The 25105-nt window shown below is 51.5% G+C and overlaps 10 protein-coding genes and 1 non-coding gene across 11 annotated transcripts in view; 4 read left to right on the forward strand and 7 right to left on the reverse strand.

The window, feature by feature from the left end:
* Positions 1-1573: 1573 nt before the first annotated feature.
* On the reverse strand, positions 1574-1661 carry BU25DRAFT_t146. The gene has a single exon. It is a non-coding gene; the product is annotated as a tRNA-Gly (tRNA).
* Positions 1662-1727: 66 nt separating this feature from the next.
* On the reverse strand, positions 1728-2280 carry BU25DRAFT_426679 (uncharacterized protein; the record flags this gene model as incomplete). The annotated part of the gene is made up of 2 exons (XM_033708436.1): positions 1728-2056; positions 2136-2280. The coding sequence occupies 2 exons, from the start codon at positions 2278-2280 to the stop codon at positions 1728-1730; spliced, it is 474 nt and encodes a 157-aa protein (XP_033555360.1).
* Positions 2281-3876: 1596 nt separating this feature from the next.
* On the reverse strand, positions 3877-5814 carry BU25DRAFT_354992 (uncharacterized protein; the record flags this gene model as incomplete). The annotated part of the gene is made up of 3 exons (XM_033703544.1): positions 3877-4392; positions 4442-4936; positions 4999-5814. The coding sequence occupies 3 exons, from the start codon at positions 5812-5814 to the stop codon at positions 3877-3879; spliced, it is 1827 nt and encodes a 608-aa protein (XP_033555361.1).
* A 4210-nt stretch (positions 5815-10024) lies between these two features.
* BU25DRAFT_443921 (Nicotinate/Quinolinate PRTase C-terminal domain-like protein) lies at positions 10025-11483 on the reverse strand (the record flags this gene model as incomplete). The annotated part of the gene is made up of 6 exons (XM_033709392.1): positions 11260-11483; positions 11195-11211; positions 10994-11160; positions 10496-10962; positions 10266-10450; positions 10025-10207 (listed from the first exon to the last, which is right to left on the reverse strand). The coding sequence occupies exons 1-6, from the start codon at positions 11414-11416 to the stop codon at positions 10025-10027; spliced, it is 1176 nt and encodes a 391-aa protein (XP_033555362.1). The 5' UTR covers positions 11417-11483.
* A 352-nt stretch (positions 11484-11835) lies between these two features.
* On the forward strand, positions 11836-13140 carry BU25DRAFT_416319 (uncharacterized protein). The gene has a single exon (XM_033707751.1). The coding sequence runs from the start codon at positions 11864-11866 to the stop codon at positions 12992-12994; it is 1131 nt and encodes a 376-aa protein (XP_033555363.1). The 5' UTR covers positions 11836-11863; the 3' UTR covers positions 12995-13140.
* A 373-nt stretch (positions 13141-13513) lies between these two features.
* On the reverse strand, positions 13514-14566 carry BU25DRAFT_252319 (uncharacterized protein). The gene has a single exon (XM_033701625.1). The coding sequence runs from the start codon at positions 14336-14338 to the stop codon at positions 13751-13753; it is 588 nt and encodes a 195-aa protein (XP_033555364.1). The 5' UTR covers positions 14339-14566; the 3' UTR covers positions 13514-13750.
* BU25DRAFT_304488 (uncharacterized protein) lies at positions 13515-13703 on the reverse strand (the record flags this gene model as incomplete). Its single annotated transcript, XM_033702043.1, has 1 exon — positions 13515-13703. A coding segment is annotated over one exon (189 nt), but the record flags the coding sequence as incomplete, so codon positions are not given.
* A 228-nt stretch (positions 14567-14794) lies between the features above and the next one.
* BU25DRAFT_308050 (uncharacterized protein) lies at positions 14795-14950 on the forward strand (the record flags this gene model as incomplete). The annotated part of the gene is made up of 1 exon (XM_033702089.1): positions 14795-14950. A coding segment is annotated over one exon (156 nt), but the record flags the coding sequence as incomplete, so codon positions are not given.
* Positions 14951-15484: 534 nt separating this feature from the next.
* On the forward strand, positions 15485-19022 carry BU25DRAFT_463894 (uncharacterized protein; the record flags this gene model as incomplete). The annotated part of the gene is made up of 2 exons (XM_033710639.1): positions 15485-17830; positions 17886-19022. 2 exons carry the CDS (start codon positions 15485-15487, stop codon positions 19020-19022), a joined length of 3483 nt encoding a protein of 1160 aa, XP_033555367.1.
* Positions 19023-19540: 518 nt separating this feature from the next.
* On the forward strand, positions 19541-20245 carry BU25DRAFT_463895 (uncharacterized protein; the record flags this gene model as incomplete). The annotated part of the gene is made up of 1 exon (XM_033710640.1): positions 19541-20245. One exon carries the CDS (start codon positions 19541-19543, stop codon positions 20243-20245), a length of 705 nt encoding a protein of 234 aa, XP_033555368.1.
* Positions 20246-24504: 4259 nt separating this feature from the next.
* Positions 24505-25105, reverse strand: part of BU25DRAFT_404915 (uncharacterized protein) — a gene marked incomplete at both ends in the record, with an annotated part of 4014 nt that continues 3413 nt past the window's right edge. The window contains one exon of the mRNA XM_033705136.1: positions 24505-25083. Within this exon, the coding sequence (XP_033555369.1) occupies positions 24505-25083 (579 nt within the window). The remainder of the gene's footprint in view (positions 25084-25105) is intronic.

Consider the following 25105-nt stretch of genomic DNA (forward strand, 5'->3'; position numbering starts at 1 on the left):
AGTTACGCGCTAGCTGGGGCTAAGCGCGCGACGCGAGGGCTGAGGGGTAACGCTAGTCCAGGGTGGAGTCTTACCCTCAGGAGATGAACACGGCTGATGGTGCGGTTTCGCGAGATTCCAGACCCGCTAGATCCACACTACGGGCCGAAGTAATAAGGCGCCTTGGCAAATGCTTGTCATTCGCCCTGAAGGTGCTTTTGAAATGCTGTGCGACGACTCAACCACCACAGTACGTCTGATCGATATGGTGGCTGTGTCTACACAGCCTCCCATCTCTCGGTCACAACTTCTTCCTGCATCAGCTCCGATATGGATTGAGATCGCGGACGTAAAGAGCGGAAAAGAAAATGTATGAGATCTTTGGCGACCAATATTCGCGAGGGCCACATCCCTCATCTGTTGCTACTTCCTCCTCGAGGTTGCATCGAGATAAGGTCGCCGCGGAATTAATGAGTCTGCCCGTAGCCAACAGAGCGCAGAGAGAACGACCATTGACGTCGCTTGCAACGTTGTGGATGTCCACACCATACATACAATCTCACAAATCCAGGACAAGCCTCATGGCATCACAACAATCCAAGGGCAGGCCCTAATAATGCCTTGTGTCTTAGAGGCACATCCTGGAACTGAACAATCCCATCTTGATCGCAGTCCATGCCATTCGCCCACTCATCAAAGAATCAGGTATCGATAACAGCGTAATAGCTCGGCATCACAGACGGAAAGTCCACTTTCGTTGAAACGCCGTGTCTCTCATACACGTCATCCACCAGTTCCTGCAGCTCGTCGTATTCAGGAATGACCTGACAAGTAACAATTTTGACGAAGGGAGCTGTCTCCAAGGCTCTATCCCGTTCTTCATTCCGATACATCTTCTTCTCTTCCAGCAGCGCAAGATATAGAAAGCATGAGTCGAGCGCTTCTGCATCAACGTGTATGCAGAAATCGTAGCGAGGCCAGGAAAGCGAACGATGCTCCATACTCCACCTGTCCTGCTTTAAAGCCCGTTGGAAAGCTTCGTCTGATTTAGTCCACGCCAGGTGCTGCGCTCGCACTGTCTTTGCACTGGCTCCGTCAAGAGTCATGCGGTCTTCTCTGATTGTCATGTAGAGTTGTTTCGCCAGACTAAGCCCGTCTTTGTAGAAAGATATTGTGTCCTTAATGATCATGTCTTTCCAATTGTAACGAACTTATTCCAGGCTTATCGGCTCGGTAGTCGCAACGGTAGATGACGAATCCCCATTTTGGTGCCAAGTGGATACATTCTGGCGCCTCGTGTCAGACTCTGGTGATCCAGGTAGAAACCGACCGCGGAATGATGTGTTTCGAGGAAAAGGCTGTGGGCTTGCGAATTGTAGGCACTCGTGATATAATTACGGGGCCGAGCAAGTGCGCTGCACGTAGGCAGGTGCTGATAAGAAGACAAGCGGGGGACATCGATCCGTCTTGAGCAGTTGACTACGGTGAAGCGAGGCGACGGTCGCTATGGTAGATAGAAGTTTTGTAAGCTATGCCTCACAAAAAAGTAGCTCTTGCGTATCACCATCACGAGCAGCAACAACAAAAAAAAGATTGCATCGGCCGGGAATCGAACCCGGGGCTAGCCGAAACTGTCCTGTGAAGGATGGCAACGGCTAATTTTACCACTAAACCACCGATGCGGTCTGTATGGGATTCTATACTAGTCCAAACTTTTAAAAATTTATATTGTGAATTTCAAAATACAATTACCTGATCTCGCTTTCGACCCACCCAACCGTGACACTCGGTGCGGCTGGGAAATCGAAGAAACACACAGCCATGTTCGATTCCGAATAGGCATGCTCTTTAACCAAAAAAATCCCTCGGCGGGAGTGCAGATCTGTGTTTGTCTTCATATTCAGCTGTACTGAACCGCCCTGGACGAGCAGATATATCGTCCAATGGTTCTGGCTGATGGATGCGCCGGGCGCCAAAGGTCCCATGGTGTGTGCCACGATTCGAAAAGTCGATACCACCTTAGTCCGGTAACTGGACGGTGCTGGCACTGCAGACGATGAAGCGGGTTCTGAAGAGACTGCGGGTGCAGAAGTAGCTTGCTGTGAGCTTCTGGCCGTTAGCTGAGGCTTGTTATAAGAGATGCTCGTTGCGCTTACCGCTCGGAATCCAGAAGCCTTGGGGAAAGCCTAGTGCTCCCGTCGCCAACTGGTAGTATATACCACGAGCATCGTCGAATACCACTCTGTAGTGGTAGTTCAGGTTGGCGTCATCAATCTGACCGGGCGTGTAGAGGGACGACATGTTGGAGAAGGCGATTCACTGGCCTTCCACAGAGGAATTTATTTTGAGGCGGTGATCAAATCAATAGAACTGCCACGCCTAATTAGAAATCTGTGTGAGCCGCTGCAGATTGATGTCAATCACCTAAGTCATGCTTTCGGTGGACATGCTCTGTATTGCTACCTTGTGAGTTTACTCTAATGCGGTGATAATTCAAGCACCCTAAGAGGAGAGCAATCGCCACTCCTTCACAAATACATCGAGCAGCCTCGGTATCAATGCGGAGTTTTTTGCAGCTAGAGCTCCCTAGTATCCTCCTTGTCAGCTGTTCGACCTTCTCGACAAGCTCTTGAGCAGCAGCATTGTCTGGCACGCCACCCTTTGAAAGGCTCAGCGGATCAATCCTGGGCATGGTGTAAGGCTCACCTTGAATGCCGACTCTCGAGTCAGCCTCATATTCCAGTTCGTTATCTCCTACCGCAGAAGAAGTGCTTGCCGTTGCAGGCGGTCCAGATGGTAGAGCATCGATTGACGATCCTACTTCTGGGTCTTTCCGGCTTTGCGAACTCGAACGGCTCCACTCAGATTACATCGACTCAGCGCTTAACCATCCATCTTCAGATGAGCTTTCCATCGAAGGTGCAGCAGCCACCACAACTAGACAGAATCTAACATCGTAAGGTGCCTGATAGAGACTGCGAATGTAAACTTTCTGAAAATATTTCCTCGCTCTTATCAAAGCTTTGGGATCGCAGGATACTACGATCCAAGGCGTTGCCTTCTGCTCCGTTTTTCCGAGCATCCTCATCGTGAGGGCGGCATTGTCCGGCCTTTTCTTGCTTCGCAAAAAACTACGTAAACCCGTTGTCAGTGGTTGAGAGATGGCATGGAACCGCTCCATAACTCCAGTCTCTGGAACGACCTCGTAGCTCTTCATTCCATTGACAAAACCAAGAACGAAGCCGATTCCTGAGATATTGATGTAGCGGATCCGACATGGGTATGCTCGCGGACGTCGAGTTGTGAAGTCGAGCGTGGGTTGAGAACGTCTGTGTCTGAGAACAACACATCCGCACCACGATGTTCGACCTTGGACTCTCGACTCGATGGATCGCCAGAAGGAGGCTCGAGGTTAGTGGACATGATGATCCCGAAAGTTTTGAAAGGACACAAATAGCTTGAAGTAAGAGAAGAGAGGTTGTAGTCCAAAACTCGTTGTCCCTTGCGTGGGAGAAAGGCAAGATGTATGAAGCTTACCAGGCTGAGCGACCATGTGGGCTGAGCTTGGCTCAGCCACACCAGCAGCGGGCAACAGACCAATCAAAGGCTGCCAACAAACATATGCGCCTTGTACCAAAGCAGCATGGGGTATGACGGATCGGCCTTATTTCAAGACGTTGAGTACGCCTGCGAAAGCCAACAGATGCCGCGTGGACTTCTGTGTACTCAACGATGCTAGTCGGCCTCCACCAGTCACTCCAGATTCACGAATATATTGAATGCTCTTCCTTGTAATCATTTGCTCTTTATCCCATATCATACACCGCTTCATTATTCGCAACATCGACAGGAAACTGGTTGTCAGCAATTACATAAAGCCAGCAATAAAGTCACACTTCATGAGCCAAAGTTCTTCGCCCGACTGGCCACCATTGCCAGAAAGATTCCAGCAGCTGTGATCATGTAGGAGCTCACACCAAACGCCCCCTGAACATCCATCTCGAACTTTGTCCACAACACAGCAAAAAGCAGGCTGGCCAGAAGGAAAACAACAAACACTACCGCGATGACCATATCAAAGTCGACCCCCTCCTGGTAGTAGACACCCCATCCTTCTGCTGGTTGGCCAGCACTTGCTTGGAGTTCACCAACCGTTCGCTTTGGTAATTGATCAAGAACCCATGTCTCTTGTTCGTTGATGCACTCTGGTGAGGAGAGCATGTGCATCAAATCCTGCGACAGGACTGGCGGCCACGTGGCGAGAGGACCGGCTGGAGTGCAGCGATACTCTGCGGTTGGCGATGGTTCGACCTTTGGTACTGGTGGTATGCATTCGCACGTATTTGGGTTCGTCGAGGTACAACATGGATTGTGGTCTCGGACTTCGACCATGTTGCCCATCCGCAGTCGGAACTTTCCATCTTGTCAGCTCTGCAACAACTTTGCTGAGAGAAATACCCACCTTGACGAAGAACATGCCCTGAATACTTCTCATCGAAAGTAAGCTACGAATCCGACTTCGGTTGCGCTGAAGTTGCTGCTGCATGAAGCAGAACAGAGCTCGATCCGTGAATACGGAATCGATGGGATCTTGAAGGAGGCATTTCCGGCGCTGTGTACGATGTGTACAAGACAAAAGGTGTATCTTTGGCTTTGATGGTACTGTATCGTTGGAAGTCGGTGTTGACAATGTCGATTGAGGACATTGTGCGGGAACGTTGTGCTGTGGTAAGTACTCTGTGGAGCTCGAACCTTTTGCTTGCCCGAATTTGGAAGTGCTAGTAAGCTTTCGTACCCATGATGGGGCTTTGAGTGCCCAATTTTGATTTGTTGATGTGCTGTCGTAGGGCACAACGGTGACTTTGGCGCCTGTTGAGCGACTCATCTTCTCGATGAGCTCTTTGACCCCGTTGGCACGAAACTCTTTCACATCGCCAAAGAATTGTTGCCCACACCTCTTATCACGAGTCAGTTTCAGTCGTACGTGATCTACCAAGTCAGAATAGCTTATTCACTTACGCATTGCCATCTTAGCCTAACCCAACCGCAGTCGAGAGGTGGTTCCAGCAGCCCTGCTGCAGACACTAAGTGTGCAGTCGCCTTCTGAATCTTGCTTAAGACCGTTGGTTGGACCTTTTGTTTAGCTTGCTCAGGAAGTCTGCTTCCAGGATTTGGGGCTGATTCCATGTTCGTCGAGGGTTCTCCTACAGTTGTTTCATTCTTCACTTCTGTCAACTTCGGTAAGACAAAGGCCTCCAATTGTCTTCGGAATCTTTCAAACGCTTCACCAGCAGCCAGAAACTGCCGAAACGCCAGAAGGTCCTCGATAAGATCTTCGTCAACAGGCTCTTCCATCCTCCCTTCATCTACTTCTTCTTCCTCTTCGTCTGAGCTGTCTTCCCGTTGTTGAGACCTAAGTGGTGACTGAGGGTGTGATGTAAGCTCTGACGGAGCTCTGATTTCGTAACGGTCGATAATGGCTTGCGCAACGTAATAACGTTTTGCGGAGACTAGGCGCGCTGCCAACTTCTCCAGCTCCTGTTCAGCTTCGTTCCGCAGATCACGAGCGAAAGCCTTCAAGAGGCGCCCGATGTTTCGTTGCAATCGTACAGGACCGATATCCACACGCTCAACAGCAACGGTATATAGAGAAGCCAAAACTTGATCATCCAGAAAGATGTGCAGCAGCTCTTTCGTAGCGGTCTCTATCTGTGCAGCACTGAATCCGCTGGCTACTGAGAGGCCGGTCGCTGCTGAGTGCAAAGACGCTATGGAGAAAACGGACTCGACTTGAGAGATAACAGAAGCTCCGTCAGACTCATCATCGGTATACATTCTCGGGTGCAGGATGTTCGCTCCTGGTCGATCCGCGTTTTCATTCGAAGAGTTCCATAACGACCAGTGCCAAAGGGGGAAAGGGCTTATACCGAAGTGTCCGTCGAATGCCTCGACAACACCAATAGTTGCGTCGAGAGCCTTCAGTAGCCGATGCAAGTCGATTCCCAGATCTTCCAAACTTTGAGGCAAGCCAGCAGGCTTCGAGACTAGGAACACTTGCTTTGGCAAGCGGCGATCCAGAGTGAAAAGCTCTTTTCGTAGCCCTGCAAGAGCATACGAAATCCTCGCGGTAACTTGATCTAGGGGGAATGTGAACAGGTTGCGGCCACCAAGCTGGACAAGGGCGCCTTGCAATGTGTGCAGCATTTCGGCAAGCTCATCTTCACCATCAAAATGACCAGTTCTCGGCTTCAGCCAATCCAGAATACCGCGAATTTGTCCATCAACAGCGTCGAAGTCAGGGATGCCATGACGAAGGTCTGTGGGCGACTGTTCCTCCCTTGTCTTGGGCGTTTCCCACGCAGAAGATGGCAAGTCCTCCACATGATCGTTCGATCCGGTATCTGCCGTGCTACCATCTCTCTTAGCCACTGCAGAATGGTCACCTATAACCGGGCTGTCGAGACCTGTCGACGCTTCATGCGCATCTTCCCAATCTTCAACAGAGATCGGGCGCCGCGTAGACGAGATCTTGACTTGACAACCATTTGCTACTTGTCCCAGCAAATTCACAATGGACGGTTGCTGGCAAAATTGCCGAACCAAGGCAACAGATTGCTCTTCACAGAGAACCATAATCCAACACTCAAGGGTGCTTTGAATGGTTGACATGTCCAGGGAAGGCTCGTCGGCTGCACCGTGCTCGCTAAGATATGCCTTCAGCTGCTCTTCGAAGATACTTTTTACGGTTGACAAATCAAGCCAGAGCTCGTCGTTCTCTGGTGTAGTCTGGTATTGCCTGACCTCGCTTGTCTCTACGCCGAATGAACTACGCCTGCTTCCACTTGCAGATGCAGACGCCGGTTCTGGCAGTTCCACGACCTCTGGTCTTACAGCATCCTCCGCATCCTTGCGTCTTTGCGCACTGAATCGCCGTTTGGCATTTATGGACCAGTTATTGACTTTGTTGACGGTGATTCCTGCGGCTTCTGCCAAAGCTGCCTTCTCTCTGGCATCTGGATAAGGATGGTCGCGATGGGCGTCAAACCAAGCCTGAAGATGGAGCGACAGGCCAGGCGAATGAGAGCCAGTGATACCATTGCCTTCCTGCTGCCTGATGATAGCGTTATCTGCTTTATGAGGAGATTCCCATCTGATTATGAGTGGTCTGTCTCGTTTGATGAGGTCACAGTCACCGCAAAGGTGATGGTCGCAATCAGCACAGTACTGACCGTTATCAAGGCGATGGCGTATGTGACACTGACAGCACATCCAACACTCTGGGAGTCGCTCGTCGGTTTTCTCTGTCGCATCATGCTTTGGAAGTGCTTCTTCATCTGACGCATCGTCTGGACGGGAACCTCCGTGAGTCGACTCTTCACCATCACTGCGTGGATCGGTGGACTGTTCTATACTGTGCGGTGATTCACCACTTGGCAAAGCTCTTTGCCGTTGTGTGCCATCAGATCTGCGGCAGTCAAGAGCGGAGCGGGCATTCGGGTTGCCAACCGTAATATCCATGTCCTGATTAGAGATACAACTTTCATCCACGACGATATCTTCATGGACCAGTGGTGGACTGGGAAACACCATCTGAAGTCTCTCAGGGTGCAATGGTGAGGAAATCGGCGGAGGGTCGGGTAGTTGGTCCGCGACGGGCGGTCTGGCCTGTTCATTCTCGTGGAACTCGTCCTCCTCGATCACAGGCAACGATTTCCAGAAGTCGTCGCTAATATCATAGCGTCTTGTAAGTCGACTGAGCAATTTCCGCGCATCTGCTAACTCATGATCAGTCGAAGATGCACGGCTAGTACCCGGAGCTTCGTTGTTTTCGCCCTGGCCAGAAAGCGAGGGGTCTCCATTTTCCACCTGTGACAATCCACCAGCACTCCACCTACCCCAATCAACCTTCTCAAACTTGACCTCGCCGTGCATACCGCCGCCAGGGCGATGCTCTAACGCCTCGACAACAAGTCTTCTCGCCTTTGCGGGTGCTAGCTCAGAGAAGCCAGGCAGTGACTGGGTGAGGTGTGCCACGATTTCGCGGACAGGCATAGCACCGCGGCCCATAACGATAGCAGGGAGATGGTACTTCGCCAACATGGCAGCTGTGATCTGGTGCGCGGCGCGTGGCTGCTTGGTATCATCATCCCCCAAGCCATCAGAAACAAATTCGGTCCGGCCTCTCGCTGCCCCCGCTGATCCTAGAAGGCGGTTGCGAGGAGACAACAACCTTCTGTTAATGTCGCTATCTTGTTCTCCAGACTCGTGATGGCCAATTATGACGCTCTTTTGAGCTGCCCGTTTTTCGTCTACTTCGAGCTCACTCTCTAGCCCAGTGAGGTTGTTGGTATCAAGCCCTTCAGGCTCAGCATTCGCGAGATGACTCCAGGGCGAATTGAATACCAGACGGCGGTCTGCTTGAGAAGCATCTGATGTGCTGGAGCGCTCTTGCTCAGGAGCTTCGGGGTGAACTTCGGTCGTGGAAATCCGTCTTAGAGGACCTCTCCCCGTATTGGAATCGTGAATGCCTTCCCATTCACCTTCAACCCCTGATCTATGTGAGGGTGCATTTGCGGCGTTCTTGACAGAAGCCCCGATACCTTTGATGAACGAATTCTTCGCGTCGTTGAGATCGTTCATCATCTTCAGCGTAGCAGCGCGTGTCTCCGATATCACGTCATCGTGTGACGGGACGTCAGTCTCGACAGTAGAAGGATAATTTGCCAGAGGGCTCTTCGTCGTGTAGTTGACAGCACGTGAGAGAGCCGGAACATACTCCAGGTTTTCCGTTGGAGGTACCTTCGTCGAAGCTTTACTTTTGATAGCGGTAGCTGCAGGAAGTTCGTGTTTGCACTGCTTCTTTGGTTGCAGGTTTGTTGGATACAGATCCTGGAATCTCACATCCTCCGTTTTCACTGACTGTTCTGGTGTCGTGTACGTAGATTGAGGGGCCGAACCAGCTGGCGGGTAATGTTTGTCGTCATGCTCTTCGAATGTCATGGAGCTGTCCTCGACACGCTGCAGCGACAGTTTAGTCACGTCTGCATCGAAACCTTCCTGATCAGCACGCGACCGCTCGAAGCTTTCGAGATCTACCGGCAATAACGAGAACGAGGGCGGTGTCCAAGAGTATTGAGGATCCCACCCCTCCTCCTCAAGTTTGGGAAACGGATCCAAAGCAGATTCAGCGATTGAGGAGACACTTTCCCCGGGACTGCTTTTGCGCTCCTTAGGTGACAGCCCCAGCTGGCTGTTATCAACGTCGCTGTCTTCCTTTCGAAACACTCGTTTAGCCTTTTTGGCCTTCTTTTTATCCTTCTTTGAAAGAGAAGGCAGTAACTCTTCAAGCTCCGAGCAATAGTCATGCCAATCAATGTTCGGATAGTCACTCGCTGTGTCTTGACACAACGACGAGCCTAGCGGCACAGTCGTTTCAAGCATTTCAGCTTCGGCCTTCGAGATCAGTCTCACATTTTCGACTAACTCTTCACGTGGCGCTGGCTGCGATAATCCTGACTCTTGCTCCGACTCGACCTCGTCACGGCGCGGAGGTGGCTTTGCGCCAGTTGCGCCAGCCTGTACCTGGGTCGTTAGTCTCGCCATCTTCGATCTCGATATGGTTTCCCGAATGTCTGAGCAACGGAGCAGCCGAACACTTCGTAAGGAGGGCACATATGTGATGTTGAAGGGAATATGGCGTCTCGAGCAGGCTGAGGGTGTAGCTGTGCCCAGACTCAGCCACGTCCAGCGCTTATGCATGTGGCGATCTGCAGCACACGGCAGGGTACCAGCTCAGCCTCGTTTACGATGACCCACTGCAAATGTCAACTTTATCAATGCGACACTCACTCCCTATCAATTCTTGGTCCAATTGAACGCGTATTCAGGCGCAAGACGTCATGTGCCACCTTTGACTGTATCTAGGTCTTCAGATTCGACTTCGGATGCGGGTATATGGAGCGTGATGTTCAAAATCAACGCTATCGTGTCCATAATATCCAGATTCCAAGGCTCGTTGTTGCTGCCGTCTGCTTCGCAGACGGCCTTATGATTTGGCCGGCTCCTTCGCGGTTCCCCATCGTGTCTTCTCGTCTCCGCCAGCCCACTCCTTTTCAGTATATCCAAGCCTCCTCTTGACTTCCTCGACGGTAGCCTTATCGCCGTTGTTCTTGCCGATGTTGTCACTGATCTTAACAGCGTGTCGACCCTTCGCGGAGGAAACCAGCCTCTTCAGCAGCAGCCTTATACTTGAAACATAGCTCAAGATTCAAGGAGTCGGAGAAGACAATGGCCTTCTTGTCCTTAATCCCCTCCTGGTCGTAGAACTCGCGCATCATCTTGACGAAGTCCAGTGGGTCTCCAGAATCCTGGCGCACGCCGGTGAACACCTCTGCGAAAGTCTTGCGTGGTCGATTCGCGCCCTCAAGCCCAGCATAGATCGGTGGCTCGGTCGAGGCGAGCAATTGTGTAACTGGAGTGGTTGTAGACGCCGCAGACGCTTATATAGCGCTGCCACCTTCAATAGCAGTCGTGATGTTGGGAATCTGCTTCTTGAAAGCCTTCAGGAAGGCAGGTGTTCCAAATGTGTCGGTCAGCGCAATGCCCAAGACGCCCTCGCCGAATGTCGCTGTCCAGTACTCCAGTGCGATTTTATTGGTGTGCACGTAGTCATTCGTGATTGCTGCGATACCCATAAACCACTCGTGCGCGACTGTGCCAATGGGCACCAGCTTGTGCTTGTGCGCAAAGTGAACGTTGCTTGTCCCTAACAGCTTGCCACTCCACCCTGATGTCTTGCCCTCGTCCGCTGCTCGGCGCAGTCCTTGCAGAACCAGATCCTGTGTGTAGTAATCCCTCCGCCTCCTTGTGCCGAATTCTAAGAATATGCAGCCTCCTTCCAGCAGCTTTGAGCCCTTCTGGTAGGCCTTCTCGACCTGCCCCTCATATGACCAGGCCTTCTCAACAGACTTAAAGTATGCCTCGCTGACCAGCGCGAGAAGTAGGGATTTCGTACAGTATTGTATCTAGCCATAATCCTTCAGTGTCAATGCAGAAGTCGCCAAGATCTTTGTCTGAGCCAGTGTCATTAATCGCGGTGAAGGACAGCTTAAGCTGGGTCGCAGGCTTAAGGTGGAACGTGGAAAGGAAGCGGAGGTACTGGCTGTTCAGGTAGGGGCAGATCTTTTTTAAGGAAGTCGAGCTCGTCTGGTGTTACGCGAATGTTCTCAAGCTCTGTTCTGTTTTGGCAAGCGCGCACAATTTCTCGTGATATAGTCATACTCTCTACCTGTGCTTGTAGCCACTTGAAAGCCGCGCGACTGAGCTTCTTGTCAGGCGTCCAGTTTGTGAAGCTGTACGTGACTGATACATCCGGGAAGAACTTGAGTACGCAACATTGCATAGTCAATTTGGAAAGGTCAGTGTCCAGAAGGGACATGACGCCCTCGGGCACGTTCGCGACTGCCGTAGCCGTGTTGTTGCGAGGAAGGAACGCGTCGAATTGGTGGTTGATTCACTTATTGTATGCGGCGCGACTACGATTGCGGAAGGAGGGGTGTCGTGGTGGGGCTTTAGAAGGTACGTGGGGCGCGTATCAGATGCGTAACCGCGGATGGTTGATGAAGGGTTCCAATGAATTGCTTGCCAAAAGTTTGATGTGCGAAGATGTTGTGGCGGACATGTCAAACTTCTTCCCAAACATTGTTCTCGATTTCGACACACAGCAGTGACGGTATAGCGGCGAGTGAGATCATGGGAACTAGCGCTGCTCAGCCTTACAATACGCGGCGGCATGGATCTGCTCGGCGTTGGGAGGCGCGACCATCCCGAGGACTTTCTACGATTGAGGGTCCAACACTCCTTCTCTGAACCGCAGACCCGAGAGATGCTCGTTGCGGTCTCAATCCTGGCCATATCGCTGTCGATACTGATCTACCACCACCCACTATCTACATGGCCCTCCTACTTCGCCTCCGCGCAGGGCTCTGCGGCGCCCACGGAGCCCGAACAGTCGCAGCAGGGTGAAGAGCGCCCCGCCGAACAGCAACAGATAGAGTCGCAAGGACAACAAGAGAAGGATGTACAACTCCAGGACTTGTCGCCTGCAACAACTCCAAAAGCTACGGCCAGCAATGCAAATGCGCCAGCTATACCGTCCTTCACGCTCGAGGAGCATCACAGCTCCAGTGAGAGCGAAGATGAGGATAACTTGCCGCCGCCTTCGTTTCCAGCGCTGAACTCCGCACAACGAGCTTCGAAACCAGCACCGCCGAGCTTCGCGATGTCGCCACCGCCTCAGCCCAGCCTCATGGCTCCTCCCGCATCGAATGGCAGCATGGCCCCGCCATCGAAACCCGCTTCCTCTCCTTCCCTCATGGCACCGCCTCCACGCGTCTCTGCCTCGAGTCTACGCCCCTTACCCACAGCATCCACCTCTCAGGGCTTTAGCGCACCAGCCACAGGTCTCGTGCCTCCTCGTGGACCCGCCGCGCCTGGCCTCATTCCACCACGAGGACCTGTGCCAAACCGCGGCCCGGTCCCGAGCAGAGGCCCACCGAACTCAAACGGCTCTCTTGCGCTGCCACCTTCAGGCAATCCTAATGTTATCAAGACGCCTAATGCTCGCAACAAGGTGCAACTTACGCCTGGTCACTCGCCACTTGACTGGGCCAACCTACAGCGCAGCAATACCAACCTATCCGGTGTGAGCTCCTTAGTATGCGTCACACCTTCGATGTTGAAGTTCATGAACGGGCGCAAGGACAAGGAGACGGGCAAAATGAAGGACGCATGGTCAGTCTATCAAGGCAAGGTCTACAACATCAGCCCTTACTTGCCTTACCATCCTGGTGGAGAGGGTGAGCTGCGAAGAGCGGCGGGCAAGGATGGGACAAAGCTGTTCATGGAGGTCCATCCCTGGGTGAACTGGGAGAACATGTTGGGCGAGTGCATGGTTGGCATCTTTGTGTCTGAAGAGCAAGCGCCTGCTAAGAGTACGCTGGAGGATATGGATTAGATGGAGAAGAAGACACCCTATAGATTTGCATTTGATGGCGTTCTTGTGACATAATATCTGCACATGAAAGCGCGTCGCTATACTCCCTAAGTTTGCTGTACCCTCAGTATACATAGTGTATCATAAAGGCATCACAGCTGAATGCATATGTTGACATGTTGCGGCTCTCCTCTCAACCCTTGCACCTACGGTCCCAACATTGTCAATGATGTCTACATCCCTCTCAGTCACGCTCCATCTCCTCCTTGGCCCCTCGACTCCGCCTCTGTCATTGTCCAGCATTGATCACAGGTCGACAACGGAATACAACCCTTACTGAATGCAGAAGCTTTAGCCAACATTTACGTGAACAGCTTCGTCGAATGCTGGCACTATCGTCTGGTAAATGCCAATAGTCGCTATGCCACAGCGTGACAAGATGTCTGGGCGGAAAAGGCTTGCCCGTCAAAATGGACATGGTCTTCTCCTTCGCTGGCTGATCGAGGTCACAGAGATCACTCCAAAGACTGCTGATCGCTCTTAACCAGTCCTGACCTCTCCTCTGCCTCGCTGCTGCAGAACGGGCGTAGGCCCCTTTCTTCGCAGTCTTCACACCCATTCTGCAAAGACCAATGAGGCGATAGACTCCAGCCACCACCCCGTCAATGACTTGCACATCCTCACCAACAGCCTCTTCAACCGCAGACTTCAGATCGGCCATGCCCGCACACCGGCTGACTCAACTCCTCCCTCAGCATGCGAATCAGCGCATGGTCGCTATAATACGCAATCAGAAACGCATCGAACTAGCTCGCATGCTGCAGGATGCCCTGCACAGCCACGGCAGCAGACATCATATCGTCGAATTTGCCTTCGATGGCTGATGGTGCGGGTTCCAGGGCAGTACAGCCCACGAGGGCGACGTTGGAGGAGAGTATGGGGAGCACCATGTTGACGCAGGCTCAGGTCATGGAGGCCGTGCTGTTGGGATTGCAGAGGAGGATCCGGATTTGCTTTGGGGCTGCTTGGGCGCCGCGCGAGGCAGTGGTCTTGACGATGAAATTTGAGCGCAGGATGCGTTTTGATGTTGGGCTTGATTCGCCTGATGATGGTTGGGATTCGGCTTGCTTTTGTTTTGCGGCGACGACTTGGGATTTGGTGGGCATGTCGAAGGGGATCCCGGTTTGTGACATCGTGATCTGGATCTAGGTAATAGTTGTAGTCGCCAAGGTGACACAAGACTTTTGCTATTGCTGAGGTGGTATAATTGCCTTGTCTTTGGCGGGACGAGACGTCCCCGCGCTGGCGTTTTGTGGGAAGCGTGAGGATCATCGATGGACCATTGCCACTTCCCCCCTGCGTCATCACTCAACGTCAAGCGTTGCTTTCACTTCTCTATGCACTTCGACCCTATATAATAAGGGTCCTTTGTTCTGGCCATGCTGTAGTTTTGCAAATTGCCACAAGTTCGCAATTTGCCATCAGCCACCATGGCTAACCCGGGCAAGAGACGTTGAGCCGTCGACCGCAGCCCCTCCTTCGAGCCATATCATATTCAGAGGGTTACGATATGCGACCATGAAGCAATTGGAATCGAGTGTGGAACCCCTTGTCATATGCAGAGAGATGGGTACGGTATGCAGGGTTAGGTGGCGGAGCTGACATGTGGAGGCTGTGTCTAGCCGCCAAGGCTGTGGATGTTCAGCCTGATCGAGCCACTACAACAATTCAACCCCACTGCGTTTGGCGATATCGTCCCCTTGGACTGCGGAGCTTTTCTTTCTAACAGTCAATATCCTCTCTGGGTGCTTTGTCTTCAATATGTGTTACCAAGTCGTTGAGCGCTACTCAGTCTGTCGTTGTCTTTACCACAAGCATGCAATCGATCAGTGTGAAGAACACGGCGAACCCTCCCACACGACACAGGAGAGAACAGTTCTCGTCGGCTATGCTTGCAGCTTGCATAGTACCAGCAAGCACCAACATGAGTTTACCTACGAAGTAGGAGAGGGAACTGCAAGACATTCGAACGAAGAGACTATGACTGATCTTAGGCCGACAGGTCACCCGACTAGAACTGCCTCCTTGCAACCTGGCACGGTAGTGCCGAACGGAGAACGTTTCTCAATCGAGACGGGAAGAGAACAGCACTTAAAATTGTCGAGTCCGTACCCAAGCCGCATTCCAGACGGTGATGCCGTAGATTGGAGCCTTGTATCAGATCCTGAGGACTCGGATTCCGGCCTTGATAGACGTGGAGCTTTAGAAAGGGCTTTGTTAGCCCATGATTCGTCGGAATTAGAATCCACGCATCTTGGCCCTGTTCAGGACAACATCAGTACCGAAAGCGCCAGCGCATTTGGAGACAGTCCATTTTATCAACATATGTACTCAGGCACAGAGCAAATTGTCAATGCGTTCGGTGTTGAGGAGCGACAAATTGAGGGTTCAAGAGATGAATTCACGTGGTCAGAGGCAGGAATATGGCTTGGTCGTGAACCACTGTCAAGAATGGCCACTGAAGTCAAGAATACAGTGAACGCACAGTCCTACACGGGAATACGCCCTCCTGCTTCAGATCCTACACGATATCAAGCACCCACAGAGAGCACGCCGGCACAGACAAGTCATGACGGCATGTCCATCCAGGCAAGCACGGCCCGCCTGCCATCGCTTCTCGACCCTCACGGTATACTGAATTCTGGGGGCAAGTCAGATCCGAACGTTGCACCTACATTATCAGCACCCACAAGGCAGAACGATCGGGAGGGCGAAGAAAAAAACGCTGGCAATCGCCTCAGTCGCAAAGCCCGCAGAGAAGAATGGTGGCGCAAACAACACGCGAAGCAGCTTAAATCTCCTGATCAAAGACGCGCCCTCAACAGGTCTCGAGAGGCGATCACGCCGCGGCGAGCGATCCTCGAGGTACCTTGGGACCAGCAGGGTGTCCTGGATAAAAGGATACACCCGCAGCGCTTCGGTCTGAATGAGGTCATTTCGAAGGAGGGCATACCGAAGGAACAGGAACAAGCAGCACACCACAAAGGGTCTTCTGTTCTGATCTTTCGACACTCAAGCGGTTCTTCATTCATAGATGCCACGCCCGAACGTATTGAAACGTCTTCGATATTCCGGCCTGTTTCATATGCCAATTTCCAGATCAGTCCACAGTACTACTCTGCTAGCCGGACTCTCGAATTTCGGAAAGACAAGCACAATGACACACAGAGCTTTCGTCGATATATCTCTCCCGAACCGAGCGATATGACTGAAGACTTGTACAGAAGGAAGATCGAAGCGCTTCGAGGAGACTTCAGCAAAACATGGCTGAGTGCATCAGACGACGAAAATTGGAACTCGACGGCAGGCTCGACGGCATCAGACCCTTTCCCAAACGACGCCACTCCCGTCATCAAGACTGCGATTGTCGAGGCACATAGTGATCAGGAAGGCACTGAAGGGTGGAAGGCCGTACCAGACTTTACTGGGGAAGCTGTCGCTTCTCAAAAGCCTTATGGATCTCTTCACAACATCTCCAATCCAGACAAGATGTTGAATCTTGATTGTGATGTTGATCGGGAGTCACCATCAGCTGGATCAAGAAAGGGGCAGACATCTAGTTCGATGATTTCTACTGTCTCTGATCCAAAAACTGACCACACAGAGTCGATGATGGAGCGGGAGGATCGACATGGAAGTTCAGGCTTGGTTCAAGCAAAAGTGGATGACTCTCACACTTGGACGCATATCCGCTCGGAGGATCTGGACCCAAAGACTGCTCAGTTGAAGGCTGCAGTAGAGGCTGAAGCTCGTGAGCAGATGAAGCAAATCAAGACTGCACGCCGAGCTCGCCTCAATGCCACGGCTGAACAGAGAGAGACATCTCAGGACCCCAAGAATGAACGCGAGACACAGGAGTCGCATGAAACACATCGTCACAACCGAGCACACTCTGACACTACCAGACCGCCATCCCAACAAGCATCATTGCTCCAGACTCAAACCGTAATTCGGTCTTGGGACGATACTTACGATGACACCATCTCGGACGTATCGACATACGCAACGTCGCTATTCTCCGTGGCTTCACTGGCATCGTCAGCATCCAACTTAACTGCGCATAGCAACTATTCCCTGAAGCAAATCTCGTCGGCAACCAAGGAGCTTTACAACATATTCCACAAGGATGGAGAGCTAATTCAATTGTACAAGACAGCTGTACACGATCCAGGAATAGGTCCAGAGAGACTGCAACGAAACCTGCGTCGTCTACTTCAGTCTTACGCAAAGAACCTTGAAGATGAGCAAACCGAGAATTTGGAGTATCTAGCTTCTAGGCTTGTGGCATTGAAGGCTGGTGAACTTGCACGGTCCATTGTCGCAAAGTTTTACTGCGCACCCGTCGAGGAGCAGACTCGTGTGCCCAGGATGCATGAAGAAAGCTTCGAAGACGAGAAGGAAGCTATGCTAATTGATGAGAATATCTTTGAAGATCTCAAGGCTTTTCGTCACTTTCTTGTAAGCGCCGCCGCTTTCGAGACATTTCGAACGCAGATCCAGTCTTTCGTTGTTCCCAGGGACAATGGCTCCAGGCAAGCGGAACCTAAGCAAGAGGTTAACATGAGACGAGAAAGCGCGAAGGGGGCAATCAAGGGCAGTACCTGGTGTAGCTGGCGCGATAAATTAGCTGAAGCTGCGGATGTATCGCTCATCCAAAAGGATTTAGGACTCGCTTCGCAACTAGCATCGAACTTGGTCCTCGATGCTTTGACTCTGATGACAGACAGAGCATGTGTTGCAACAGGGTTATTAGAGCCACCTCTCCGCCCTGAAATGGTTCGGTTGCGCTGGAAATGTGTGAGGCTCTTTACACTGAATAAGGCATATGAAAGCAATACTGACATACGGACAGACCTGTGGCGATGGACTCTTCAGCGATGTTCTAGAGCTTCGAGAGAATGGTGCTCAAGAGCTTGCTTCACGCATGCAAGAGTCTACTGCGATCGAAGTGACTGTTTCGGCGTATGACAGTCTCTCAGGGAACCAGCGATACATACTGCCACGTCACCTTCGATGGTCTCGGAATGTGGATAATAACGCTTCTTCAAACAAAGCAGAAAAGAGTTGGACATCTGCAAATGGCTCATCTTCGACAACATCAGCATCGGCAGCGGGTGGCACAGCGAACTTCGGCGCCAGTCACCTTCGCTGGTCTGGAAGCACGAGCGGCAGCGCTTCCCAGGGGAAGAATCAGGCATCGTCCAATGACCCTTTAGCGTCAACATCAGTATCTGCAGCGGCATGCTGTTCCAGCCCAGGCACCACTAAGCTAGGGCTAATGCTTCACTTGATGGCCTGCATACATAATAAGAGCTCCAGCAAGATTCTCCTGCAAGATCGTATCGAGAAAATCGACACCGACTACGATCTCATTCAGTTTCTTCGACTCCAATACCGCCGGAGCCGTGGGCGGCTGCGCACGAAATTCTCGTTGAAGTCTGTGCGAGGTATACACTTCGTCAAATTTCATCTTCCCATGGGAAACAGTGTAATCATTCGTCCTCACGGCGTATCATGCGCGCCCCTCAACAACCTTTCCGCGTCCTCGAACACAATGGCGTGCGGATGTCTCCCGCCTAAGGACAAGGTTGAACCTTGCGACAGTGCTGAGTATCAATGCCACCCAGTCCCGCCGAGTACCTTCCCACCTGTGACACCGGAGCATCTCAACTCTCTGTTCACTTGTCAAGAACAGCCTAATCAGATCAGTCGTTGGATTGTCAACCAGATTCCGAAAAGAAAGTGGGGCGAACTGTTCGGCAACATGAATCAGCCTGCAGAAGGATGGGGAATATACTATGAAGAGGGGTGGGATCCTGCAAGGATCGCCATTGTAGTCTTTGTACTGCTGTCGGGCAGTCTGTTGTTCTCGATACTATGGACCACCTTGAAGGATGACATTCAGGGTGCGTTCGGGGTGGGTGCATGGATGGTGGGCATTGGAGGGGCGTTGTTGGCCGTCATTGTTACGCAAGTTGACAGCGTCTGAGCTGATGTGGGGTTGTTGTTGTGATTGCGACTGCCGCTCGATGTTTGGGTGCAGACGCCACTGCCGTACTGACGTTGCTCTTTCCTCTCAGTGCCTCGCTCCGAGGATGGCTGGCTTGAGGCTTGTCCTTGGCTCTCAGCAAGACTGCTCCAAACGTAGTCCTCGAGCCAGTCAGGCGCTCCATTCCACCCGTCATGCTCGATTTTGCCAGACTGGCACACAATTTCGCACGTGAGGATTGGGAGTTGTACCGTGGACACTTTCATGCGCTTGTGCATGCAAAAGATGGTAGCTATTCCGATGAATATGATTCAGAGGCATCATATAATTTAAGCACTGTCACACCCGCTCAGATGTCTCTGGACGTGAGTACCCAGATAAAAGCGATTTGAACCATGGTTCACCGCTGAGTCGTCGACAATGCGGACGCAACGCCAATGATGCATCTATCATGAAAATTTCCCAAATATCCGCTATATTTCCAGGATTCCACATTGAAACTCCCACGGCAGCTGACGATGTTCGATCAACTAGCCAGATACCGCTCAGTCCGCGACCGCCAAAATGTCACCGCCGCCGCCCGCGCGGACGTCCGGACCCTCGTAAACATGGCAAGCGACGAGTTCACAAATCCAGAAAACCTAGAGGCGTTCTGGGAGTGGCAGTGGCAAGGCCTGAAAGCGGAGATGTCACGGAAGCCAATAATCGAAAGACATACGCCTTTGTCTGGTCGCGAGATCTGGGACACTGTTTTTAAGATGAAAAGCTACGACTACGGCAGCTGTACGGCTGCGAAGGGTGATCTAAACTGTCTTTCCTATGAATACCTGGGCCTTGGTGTGATGGATGATGCTGGTGAGCGCTTTCGACTTACTCTTGTTCAGGACTTCCTTATTGCGACGCGCGAACCACCAAGGGATTCCGGGGGCGTGATGCACGTTATGCCGCAGATGTTTCTGGGTGTCGTTGCCACAGACGACGGAGGGAACGATCGTGGCTTCGTCTTCGCTCAGCTCGGGGAGCTCGATCACTTCGTCGGCGACGAGGACTACGAAGAGGTCGCTGGAGAGAGCCTCGGTAACGGATCATTCAGAGGCACCGTATTCGGTGTCGTCGTCAAGTTTGAAAGTACAGGCCAGACTGGCAGTGTCTGGCTCATCTTCAATCTCAAGCCCGAAAATAGCGACGGTGCGAGATACTGCTACTCTGACACAAGTCTTTAAGCGATTGCTGGCTAAGATTGAACGCCAATTCAAGAGCCAGGTTATCATTGTGAGGCTTGACATGGATACTGGATACATTGAGCTGCTTGAGATATGCAGAGACCTTGGAATTGCTATAGAGCCGAGAGCTACAGAGGCTCAGAACGGAGCTATTGAGCGTGCAGAGAGGTCTGTCATCACTCGAGGCAGAGCTATTCGACTGCACGCAGGACTACACAAGGAGTACGCCAATGAGTGTGTCATGTCAGCCATATACCTGCTCAGTTGGATGCCTGTCGAAGCAATTGACTGGAACTGTCCATACACCAAGGTCAAGAGAATCAAGCCATTGGTTGCTCACCTTGAAGTCATTGGAGCTAGAGCCTATGTGCTCAACGACAAGCTACCACGCGGAGCCAAGCTTGAGTCTCGAGCATTGATTGGACACCTTGTAGGCTTTAACTCTACCAACAACTTTCGAGTCTGGTTGCCCACAATTGGACGAGTTATACGAACTCAAGATGTGTTGAAGTGAGTGGATTGTGTTGATTGATCTTCAGAGCTATTGGCTAGAATCGATCGAGACTATATAGTAGAAGGGGATAGCAGTGAAGGGTTGGGGAAGCAAACCGAGCTAACCGAATGAGCTGGACAATCAGTGCAGCGGACCGTTAGCAAACACTGCATTGGACCGCTAGCAAACAGATGGCGATCGGTGGATATCTTCACTCCCTCCGACAAGATGTTGTCTTTGTCCGACGCAAGCTCTGTAGCAGCCAAGGCCAGTACGCAGAGAAGAACTATATTTGAGAGGCAGCTGAAGTGCTGGACATTGAGGATATACTAGATTACAGCAATACATTAACCGACCAGCTCTCTGAGACTGAAAACAATGAGACAAATGAGCTGGATATCCAATCTGGAGATACAGTCAACGTTCAACCATGGTCAATTAATCAACAAAGCCCTGGTCAGCAGCAGAAGGATACTGGAGCTCTTGTGACTCCAGAGGTGACACCCGAGTCACAGGAACAGAACCAGCTCATGGGCCAGTTGCTCTCAAATCAGTCAACAAATGATACCAGCTGGGGATGTGGATATTCTCTAGCACAGGAAGGAGAAGAGCTAGACCAAACATCCAACAATGCCAGACAATAAGGAGAGATTAGCAGCCAGGTATTGGAGCAGTTCATAGTGGAGGGCAAGAGGAGACAAAAGCCAGTAAAGCTTGACACGTATCTGGCAACATTTGCAGCCTGTATCAACCCCACAGCACCAGCAAAGCTATTTGGTGAAGCACCAAATATTCGACTCCATCGAGACCAGCTGCCAGTTGAGCCAAAGAGGTGGAAAGATCTGGACTGTCATCCATTTGGTGCTGATTTCAGGAAGGCAAGCTGCAAAGAGATTGATGGATTTATTCAGCGGGACTGCTTTGGACAAGCTGCAAGAGCCACTGAACTCAAAGACGTTGAGATACTGCCACTTATGTGGGTGTTCACATACAAGTTTGATGAGAATGGATATCTCTACAAGTTCAAGGCTTGACTGGTTGCAAGGGGAGATCTACAGCAAGACTATGGCAACACATACGCGGCTATGCTGGCTGCAAAGATATTCCGATGCTTGATCGCCTTGGCAGCTGCTTTCAACCTTGAGCTGTACCAATACAACGTCCTGAATGCCTTTCTCAATGCTGAGCTTGATTGACTCACATACATACAATGTCCAGAAGGGTATGAGAGCAAGCTTGGTCAACTGCTTGCGCTCAAGCGAGCTCTGTACGGGCTTCCAGATGCACCACAACTATGGTATAAGCACCTGTTGAAGTCGTGCCTTAAGCAAAGCTCGTAGACACTATTCGATTGGTTCTCAGGATGAGCAGAGGTACAGAAAGCCGTCAAGGGTTGGTGACTATCAGTCGGGCCTGTAATAGCCTTTGTAATAGTCAGGTAGTCGTCTAGTCAAAGACCGTGGCGACTGGGAGCAATGAGTAGTACAGAGTATACTGTCTAACTCGAGAGCGGGTGAGGTTCCAATAACAAAGTTGATTGACGAGGTTGAACACGATGCCATAAGGGCAGCGTGTCTACTTGCTATATACTTGCGCAGGGAGATTGCTCGGATCTCTCAGTACTGAGTATACTGATCGTATCGAGTATACTGAGGATGTTGATCATACTGAGTATCACCGACGCGGCCTCACTGCTTGGGCCGACCGATACTACAGTTCCTCGGCTCCTCTCGTATCGTTGCGTAGTCCTGTTCGTTCAGTGTTGGTGCAGGTTGCCCTTTGATCGTAACAGGCGTCGATAATTGACAGCAACAGCAAGGTGCAAACTTACTGTCAAGTGTGGTGAAGAACCAAGTATGAGAGTTGATGGCTCGATTGGGTGGCAAAGGCTTGATATTCACTCTCCCATGGCATACTGTGGCTCACAGTACGTCACCCACACACTCCGGTACACTACACTAGTACATTTGGGTACCATGGACCTTCACCAAAGCACGATTTAGCGTCTCCACACGTCAAACAAGCACCAGCAAGGCCTATAACGTCATACCCATTGAGCTAGGGGAGCTGGGGTGATGGTGCAGATCACAGTGTAGATGGCTTCTTTTCAGTGACGTCAGAGCGAACATTCACTCGCCAAGACCACTAGCATACAGTTAATCACCCATGGAAACATGGCTGGTGACGATTTGGTACTTCAATTGGGCTACCAAACTATGGGGGGTGCGTACATTATGCCTGGCACCAATACGAGCGCCAGGAGACTGTCCTATATTCCCAAAAGATCGCGGACCACCTGGGTGGATGGGCTGGGAACTGTGAAGCCCATGTCCTGAGCGGACCCGGTCGTCGGCTACCGACCGCCAAGGGTGCTCTCATTGTATCCCCTGGGCCACAGTAGAGGAGTCGAAGAAGCGAGCCAGACAGTATACTCTGTACTCCTCATTTCTATCAGCCGTCACGGTCTTTGGCTAGGCGACTACCCCCTGACTATTACAAGGACTATTACAGGTCCGATAATCGTCAACCCCTGACTGCTTCCTGAACCATTGCCCATCCCCGAGAACCAATCGAACAGCGCCTACGAGCTTTGCTTAAGACACGACTTCAACACCCAGATCTGGAAGAAGAGTATGATAACAAGGGCTTCAACTTTAGAAAAGTGGCATTCACTGGTGAAACACTAGCTCGAGTGGGTGAAGAATGCGGCATGCAGAGGACTTAGTGCAAGGAGAATGACAGATGGGATGGAGTCAAATATACTCGCAACCGCAAGGATTACGCCCTCCAGTTCTATAGTTCCTTTTGCTACAACCACAAAAGCCCTTGCCATATTTACCATCACGAGACTAAGGAGGAGAAGCAGACTGTAGAGGTTGCCTTAGAGCAGGAGGATGAGGATGTGAAGACGCGCGACAACAAACTGCAACTCTACGCACAGCAGACCCTTTCACAGATGTCTGAAAGTGACGTCAACAACCGCTACAACACCAAGAAGAAGCAGTATGTACTTTCAACAATGGACTACAAGCGTGGTGACCGTAGCCGCGGAGGAGTGGATGGGTACAGGCATTGTAAAGGAGCCCTCAAGGTCACCCCATGGATCAGTTCACTTGAAAAGAAAGGCATTAAGTGTTACTTGCTTCAGGATGGTGCTCCTGTAACATATATGCAGGTTCTATCAGCATGTACTAACGTTGCAAAATTACGCAGAAGTCGCTACAAGCGTCGTGGCCGCTGTCGCACAAGGATTTGCACAATCTCAACGTGCAATCTGGTACTTCCGATCCATACGGCTGCTAATACTAACTAACCAAAGACAGTCTTATAGGCGACACAGACTGCTTACAGAGTTAGGTAACCTGGCCTTGTTACACGGCACCGCCTGCGGGTGTGGCTGCGCATGATCTTTGCGCACCGATGTTGATGTAGAAGCGTTCGGCCAGCACGTGTGCATGCGACTCAACTGCAGTACCAGAAACGTCGTTATCTGGCAGGCAAGAGCGCTACAAAACTAGGCGCGGGCGCATGCTCAATCGCCACACAAATCTGCAATGCCAGGGATGGTAATAAGGCATAGCGCAGATCGCGTATATGCAATGAGCGTTAGGTAAAGGTCGTCACCGCTGCGGAAACGTAATCTAGCTAGCAAGTCCAGCAAACACTATATATAAACCTGATGCATATATCATGGTAACATCAGTTCAAGCGATTTATGTTGGCATTTTTGATATTGCATTCGCATTCTAATAGGTTTGTGAGCATGCTACTGTGATTGACTGCAATGCTCCTGCACACAGCCTTGCCGCAGCCTAAGCAGAACCACGCGCCCAGACGGACATCCAAGACAGACCAAGTCATTGCATACTGCTGTGTGGTATGGGCGATACTCAAACGGCAGCCACAGAAAGAGCTTCATGTTGCAGGACACCCACTGGTCCTCTACTGAAAGCTGTGAAGGTTGCTTGTGCTGCTGAGCATGTGGCGTTAGATGTAGGGATGGAGGCAGCGGAATGTCTTCTTTGTTAGTGTGCAGAACCTGACCATCTGACGAGAAAGCGAGATGGTCGATGTATGAAGATGAGACTTCCAGCACGCTGCAACACGTGCCCGTCGCCGTCTCCCACACTCGTACTGTGCTGTCGTAGGACGCTGAGGCGATCAGCTGTCCGTCTCGCGAGAACACCACCGCATTGACCTCGCGTGAATGGCCCTTCAGCTCGCTGCGAGATGTGCCCGTCGCCGACTCCCACACTCGCACTGTGCTATCGAAAGATGCTGAGGCGACCAGCTGCCCGTCTGGCGAGAACACCACCGCCCTGACAACGCGTGAATGGCCCTTCAGCTCGCTGCGACACGTGCCCGTC

The sequence above is a fragment of the Macroventuria anomochaeta genome (assembly GCF_010093625.1).
Source record: "Macroventuria anomochaeta strain CBS 525.71 unplaced genomic scaffold BU25scaffold_60, whole genome shotgun sequence".
Classification (NCBI taxonomy): domain Eukaryota; kingdom Fungi; phylum Ascomycota; class Dothideomycetes; order Pleosporales; family Didymellaceae; genus Macroventuria; species Macroventuria anomochaeta.